The 6,813-nt window shown below is 54.6% G+C and overlaps 1 protein-coding gene across 1 annotated transcript; it reads right to left on the minus strand.

Annotated features, from left to right (window-relative positions):
* Positions 1 to 1,592: 1,592 nt before the first annotated feature.
* Positions 1,593 to 4,727, minus strand: LOC122386232 (achaete-scute homolog 1-like). Its single transcript, XM_043375235.1, has 2 exons — positions 3,773 to 4,727; positions 1,593 to 2,636 (listed from the first exon to the last, which is right to left on the minus strand). The coding sequence occupies exon 1, from the start codon at positions 4,654 to 4,656 to the stop codon at positions 3,814 to 3,816; it is 843 nt and encodes a 280-aa protein (XP_043231170.1). The 5' UTR covers positions 4,657 to 4,727; the 3' UTR covers positions 1,593 to 2,636; positions 3,773 to 3,813.
* Positions 4,728 to 6,813: the final 2,086 nt, after the last annotated feature.

The raw sequence follows: 6,813 nt of genomic DNA on the forward strand, positions 1-6,813 counted from the left end.
CGGAAAAGACCAACGGATTGCTCTCGCCGAGATCTCGCGATTGGTGGTATATTTTTTGGTCCTAGGTCAACATTTGACCTACTTTTGACCGGTCAAAGGTCAAATTTTCGGAAAAATAGACTTTTTTCAACTTTCGGCGGCGATTGCGGCAAAACGGTGGGAGATATCGACTTGAAACCTTCACTATCGTGTTCCTTGATCAATTCTCTATCGTTTGGTATGTATTTCGTTTCCCTAGCTCTAAAAATGGCGCGTTGGGAGCGCCGGAAGTTGGCAAGGTCACAGTCGGCGGCAGAAATTCGAAAAATCAAAATTTAAATTTTTGAAATCTGATTGTATTTTTGGATTTGGGAGGTCCATTTGCTCCCTATAGAAGCTAATATTGCTGCATATTCCCATTGAGGTGACAAGAATTAGCAAAATAGTGGTTCGGGCGCTTTTCAAAAATAGTACCGGACGCTGTTCCTCTTGTGACGTCATAGCTCCGTGACCTGACCTGACCCGGTCAAGTTTCTTATACCATATGATAGCCAATACTTGCCCCAACATGCATGGGAAGTTTCATCACGATCCATCAACCGATCTCCGTACCACCGGCAGGAAACCTCGGGCGTTGGCACTCAGTTTGTGAAAATCCGGCCGGAGGCTGTTCCCTTTGTGACGTCATAACTCCGTGACCTGACATGACCCGGTCAAATTTTTTTTATCAAAAGATGCGCAAGGTTTGCCCCATAAGGTACCCAAAATTTGGCGGCGCTGCGCGCCGCCGTTTTTGCACTATTTCCGAAAAACCTCAGGGGGGGGTTGCACCAACCCCCCCTACATGGGCGAGGGTTAAGTTATCTCAAGTTATCTCCAGTAGGCAAATCTGTTGCGGATTAGCTAAGTTTAGCTAACGATGTCGGATCTCTCTGCTAAGCCATTTCGAAACCCAGGTTGAGGAGCGATTATCCATATCATCATTATAGCCTATATAGAAGACACGTTGAAAACAGCGTAAGTCGCCATTGCTAGCTTTCCTAGAACTCCTTGAACCACTTGATTTCTGAAAGATCAAAGTGTCTGCAAATACAGGAGCTCAATGAGTGTTGACAAATGTCACCGATGCAAATATTCACATCTGGCTTGGGTGCTTCCTATAGAGGTGATAAACTTGAGACTATTGAAACATTGATAAAGCTAAGAGCCTTCTGTTAGATTGCGTCACACGAGTTGCAGCCTCCAACTGAAGCGTACGGCTGAAACTGGTACGAATACTGCGGATTTCTAATTCTTCATAGTGTTACAGTATAACTTCATAGGGTTGCAGTGTTCCCTTTCTTACCTATTGTGGTGTTTATCCTTGCTTTCCTTGTTTTCCCCTTGTTCTATGTTTTACTAATTCTAAAGCACATCATAGATTCTTAGTAGGTATGTAGGTAGGTATTACCCGTATGTATGTTAAGTCTGTCTCGCACTAAAGTATAATTATCCTTTCATTAGATTGCAATTGCAATATTTATTGGCCTTATTTATTTGCCATCGACTGATGTTGAACATATGCTCGTAACAACTTCATTGTTAAAATGCCAGCCGCAGAGAATACTCGTATGTTGTTCTTAGTCACATATTTATTGTCGCTATAAGGGTAACGTCACAGATGAAATTTGTACATACACTTATTATGTACAATGCTTCAGCTACACTAAGATTATCTAAAAATGTACAAATTGCTGTAAAAAGATACAAAATAGCGATGGCTTTGTTGACAGTGATAAAAAACATGGGTCGATAAATCACACACCGATGTGCCTGACATAGTTCAAACAATGCAGCGGTATACGCTCCTTATAGAGATCCCGCAAACTGTCAACAGCTGACCAACAAGGCATATCTACAGAGAGATGATGCTACCAGTTTAATCATATCACGGCCGAACACAGACTGATATGAATATTGAGCAGCTGGCACAAACAAGCAAGGCACTGGGCATCAAGACACTGCATCACAATTATAAGCCATACATTGGCCAATTCAGGTCAGGTCAGGTCACGGCATGTCAGGTCGCTTTGCCTCGCCAGGTCATGTCAAATCATTAGAACGGGCTGACTCCTTATCCCGATGCGCTTCTGCGGTCATGCGGGCACCTGCCAGGAGCCGGAGAAACGCGTCTCGGTCGAGTTTTTTTGGGTGGTCGCGCGTCACGATTGATGAATGTTGATGGTGTCCCTTTATCCCGAAAGGCTGGTCCAATTAATGCGCGATCCGATCGGCCGACGCGAGGGCCGGCTAGGTTACGGGATCTGGACGCCGGGTGTCGGTGTTGGAGTCGGCTCGTGTACAACCGGCGGCGACGGACGCGCTGGCAGACGGCCTGACGGCGACCGGACGCACTGAGAGGCACCTCTCCTCCGGGAGTCTGCCGAACGTAGACGGGCGATCGTGGACGATTGGCGACTGGTCGGTTTCCACCGGTGTAGCGCTGGCGGCATCCTCCACTGACGAGCAGCACATCTGAAGGCGACGATGACGGCGGGGGCGCAGTGATGACGACTGATGGCGGACAGCAGATGACGGATGACGAACGGCGGATGACGGCGGCGGCGACTGTGAGCCTCAGCAGCACTAGGCCAGTCAGCTTTGACTAGAATCTCCACCTGTGAACAGAGACGGAGAAGACGCCGTTAGTTCTGAACGCGCGCTGACAGCTCGTCGTGACAAGACGGCAAAAACACAGACGACAAAAAATGCCCAATGCTCGGCCGCGCTCCACGTGGGCTGCATTCACAGGAACCCAGTAAAAAAAGCTTAAACTTGAAGAGAGTCGGTTTCCCAGGCGCGCTTTCAGGAGCGGGTGCTGAGAGAAGGACGACTGGCAGGGGGTGCCGGCACCGCGCGCCCCGTCGGCGCGACCCACTATTTTCGCCGTCCCTTCAGCCAGCGACCGTCTGACGCGAATGAAAGGGAACCCACCGGCTCAAAGGGGACAAAAGGTCTTGATTAGAAAAACCGAAGGAACCGAGAAAAATGCGTGAGAGAGGCAGGTAGCTGGACAGGTATTTCTGGTGAGATTTACGATTCCAACGTTATGAATAGCCACCGAGTAAATTTGGCAACGAATTTCTTGCGGAGTTGAGCCAGTTTTACATATATTTCCCGTGAGCTGTATGATGAATGGTGGCTCCGCTGCCGGGGGCAGGCGCCGTGCTGGGTTATGCAAATGTCGGGTGGAAGTGGCGTCCGGCGCCGGTGTCTGCCACCTCTCAGCTCGGCGGGCAGGTCGGGGGACAGGCGGCTTCCGCCCGCGACACCGTCCACCGCTACGGAGCGGCGGCCAAGCGCGGAGCGGCGGCGGCCGCTTCCTGGCCGCGCGGCCGGCAGGTAATGGTGGCGGCGCCGCCGCCGAGCGGATGTCGGGGAGACAGACACAGAGGATCTGCCGCGGACCCCGCTCCGACGGCCCCTCACCGGACCCACCGCGCCTCTCAGACAGCCACCGCGCTTCCGAAACCCATTCCGACCGGAAAAAAAAAACGCCTGAATGAGCTGTCCGTTTACCGAAGATGAAAAACATGTCCTTTGAAAATTGACATACCGAGACCTCAAACTATATAGATAAATTGGCGTTAGTGCTGATAAAATTCCGATCAATCCCTTCATACAAAAAGTGCAGCAAAAAAAAAGAAGAACAATAACAGTTGTAACGGCACATGGGTCTGACGCAATTAACGAAAATGTAAAAGAATGTCTCGCTAATTAGTCAAATAAATAAACGTTTCGGTCATTCTCTCACCTGTGCGTGTGGACGGTGATAGCCGGACGGGCTTCGGACGGTTATTGGCTGCACTGCCACCAGGCGATGGCGTCCAGGAGCTCCTCATCTTCTGCGCTAATGGGCTCAGCGTCCGCGTACGACTCCTCCTTGAAGCCGGCCGGTGTGTACGGCTCGTACTGGTCGTACTGTGACGTCAGCAGCGTCGGCTCCGACGAGTAGGACGGCGCCGGAGAGGAGGCGTCTGAGCAGGGCGAGGCCAGGTGCGGGCCGGCCACCGAGCCGGTCGCAGGAGACGGCAGAAAGAAGCCGCGCTGCTCGCCGTAGCCGCTGTCGGCGCTGCAGCCGCTGGAGGGAGTCAGGGTCTGCGGCGACGGCTGACAGGGAGAGGGCAGACACGGGGAGGGAAGGTGAGCGGAGGGAAGACACGGTGACGGCTGCAGAGAGGACGGTTGATGAAGAGACGGCTGGTGCGGAGACGGCTGACATGAAGACGGCTGGCTCTGAGTCGCTGACGGCGCTCCCTCAGCGTCGCTCTCATCCAGCAGCGCCTGCAGACTCTGGATGTACTCGACGGCGCGGCGCAGGGTGTCCACCTTGCTCAGCTTCTTGTTCTTGGCCGCGCTGGGGATGTGGTTGCGGAGGGCGGCGAAGCCGTGGTTGACCTGTTTGACGCGGTTCCTCTCGCGGGCGTTGCGGCGCAGCACGTTGGACGGCTGCGGCGGCGGAATGTACGACGAGTAGCCGAGTCGGCGCCGGTTGGGCCGGACGGCCGGCTCCTGGCGGCGCACCGGCGCCTTCAGAGCCGTCGTCACCGGCGCCGGTGACGTGGTGAGCAGCACGCAGGTGGTCGTCGTCACCTTCTGCGGACTCGGCCGGATCGGCACCACCCCCATCGCAGACATGACAAACGGAACAAAACGCAACGGAAAAGGACGCGCGGAGCGACGCGACGGCGGCTGGCTCGCGCGACGGCGGCGGCAGGGCGACTGGGCGCGCGCCGCGCCGCCGGTCCTACTTGTACCCTAGTGCGCGAAGCCCCGCCCCACGGCGCGCGCCACGGCCCACGGCACGAGTCGCGCTGGGGTGGCGCGCGACGCGGGACGCCGCGGGGAGGGGAGAGGCGGCCGGCGGGAGCCGCGGTCCCGCGCGCGCCACTCGGCCAGTCGGCGCGCCGGCGGGACAGTCGATGGAGCTCCGAGAGTACACGGTCAAGGTGGAAGCGAAGGAAGAGAACGAGACTGGGTCATTGGGGACGTGAGCTTAGGTGGAACTGTGGAGATACCCAAAAAATGAGCGGCTGCCATGGGAATACCGAGAAACAAAGGCTGAGACGGAATTTGGGACAGGGATGAGCGGAGCGGAGCGAGAGGGAGAGAGAGAGAGAGAGAGAGAGAGAGAGAGAGAGAGAGAGAGAGAGAGAGAGAGAGAGAGAGAGAGGAGGGAGAGTAGGAGGGGAGTTTGAATGTGGAGTGCGGCCTATGGGACTGCGGACGGTAGAGCCGGGTCCCGGGTTTTCAAATCGAGGCAGCGTGTCAGGTAAACCATGTGATTTATAAAGTTCCTGCCGGCGCTTGGGACAGGGAGAGTCGTGTGCGAGGGGGAAAGCCTTTTGGTGAGTGACGGAGCAATAAAGCATGCAATCGGTGAATGGAACGTGAATATTCCCTTCGACACCGAACAGCCATGAAGTAAAAGGAGCAAAGCTTAGTGTGACATTTAGACAATTTTCCCTTCAGCATGTCATGTTTAGACCAGATTCGTGGCAACAGATCCTTTGGTATCAGCCGCTTATCCCGTTTACCTGACTTTATCCCCTTGTACGCGGCTTTGGCTCTGAAGCCGAAGGTAGTGCCATGTAAAATAGCTTCTCACCAAACGGGTTACGGTTGGACTGAGGTCTCTCTTTGGACAAACAAACAATCGGCGGAGTGCGATAATGCATCACTTTTGAAATGGTCATGGCATTGCAACGCCACATTTGCATTTTTAGTTTTGAATCTATGTATGTTGTCGGTAACTATATGTAAATAAACATAACAATAATACCATGTATAGTGGCTTGTTGATTCTGATTCCCTATGCAGAGATGGTTTCGAATCACTCTCGCTGCAACTGGCGGCGGACTGGCCTGTCGTGCTGTATATGCAGATCACAAACTTGTCTCTCGGCAGGTCTGAGGACGCCGGTGACGGCACTCTTCTGAAGCGCCCACGCCAGCCACACTGGCGACATGCAGGGTCAGATGGGACAGGACGCTGCGGCGGACCTGTTGGGGTAGCGCCGGGTCCGATCCTCGCTGATATTTATGACACTGCACACATCTGGGTGGCCACTGGCCAGCACCACTTCTAACGACAGCAGAGAGCATGTAGTGCGGAATACTGCTGGAGTAAGGCAGGTGCATTCGATTTTCTCAATTGAATTAGGTGCTCTCCGCTATAGCTCGCTGCTCAGGTGCAGCTCCCGCTGTGCTGGAGGTCACAGCTCGCTACTCAGCGCTCTGTGGGGGCGCTGGGGGCCGCCCGGTCGGTTGTCTCGCCCCTGTGACGCAGTGTACCCGTATGCCGGCGCAACCGGCCGTCAGCGGCGAGACGGCGGCGCCGCCGGCACCCGCATCGCCCCTATGAGCGCGCCGGCCGCCGGCTCCCCTGGCCTTGCTAGCCACGCGACCAGAGGGGCACAAGGCCGCCGCGCCCGACCGACCCGTCCGGCCCGGCCTCAGTCCTCCGGACTACCCCGGCAGCGGCGGCAGGGCACCTCTGCAACGTCAGCGAGTCGTTACCGCTGGTTCAGAGCACATACATAGCAGCGGTGCCGAAACATTAACGGCCGTTGTATTTCACACGGCGAGTCATTGTGAATGACTCATGCCTACTTGGGAAGTCATTAAGCAGACTCATCTCACCTACTCTCATCCATATGTTGCGAATGGCACGTTAGCACGCTTCCTGCAGGGGTTCCGAGAATCGAGATGTCTGTTCGCTGCTCAGGTGTGATGAGACACTGAATTAGGCATGAGACCTACTAGACTACATTCCTACTTAGGTTCCGGCCAGAAG

This window comes from Amphibalanus amphitrite, unplaced genomic scaffold (genome assembly GCF_019059575.1).
Source record: "Amphibalanus amphitrite isolate SeventyFive unplaced genomic scaffold, NRLGWU_Aamphi_draft 000015F_arrow, whole genome shotgun sequence".
Taxonomy (NCBI): Eukaryota; Metazoa; Arthropoda; class Thecostraca; order Balanomorpha; family Balanidae; genus Amphibalanus; species Amphibalanus amphitrite.

Coding starts and splice junctions, on each gene's coding strand:
- LOC122386232 (XM_043375235.1), bottom strand. CDS start 4,656: ATGTCTGCGATGGGGGTGGTGCCGATCCGGCCGAGTCCGCAGAAGGTG.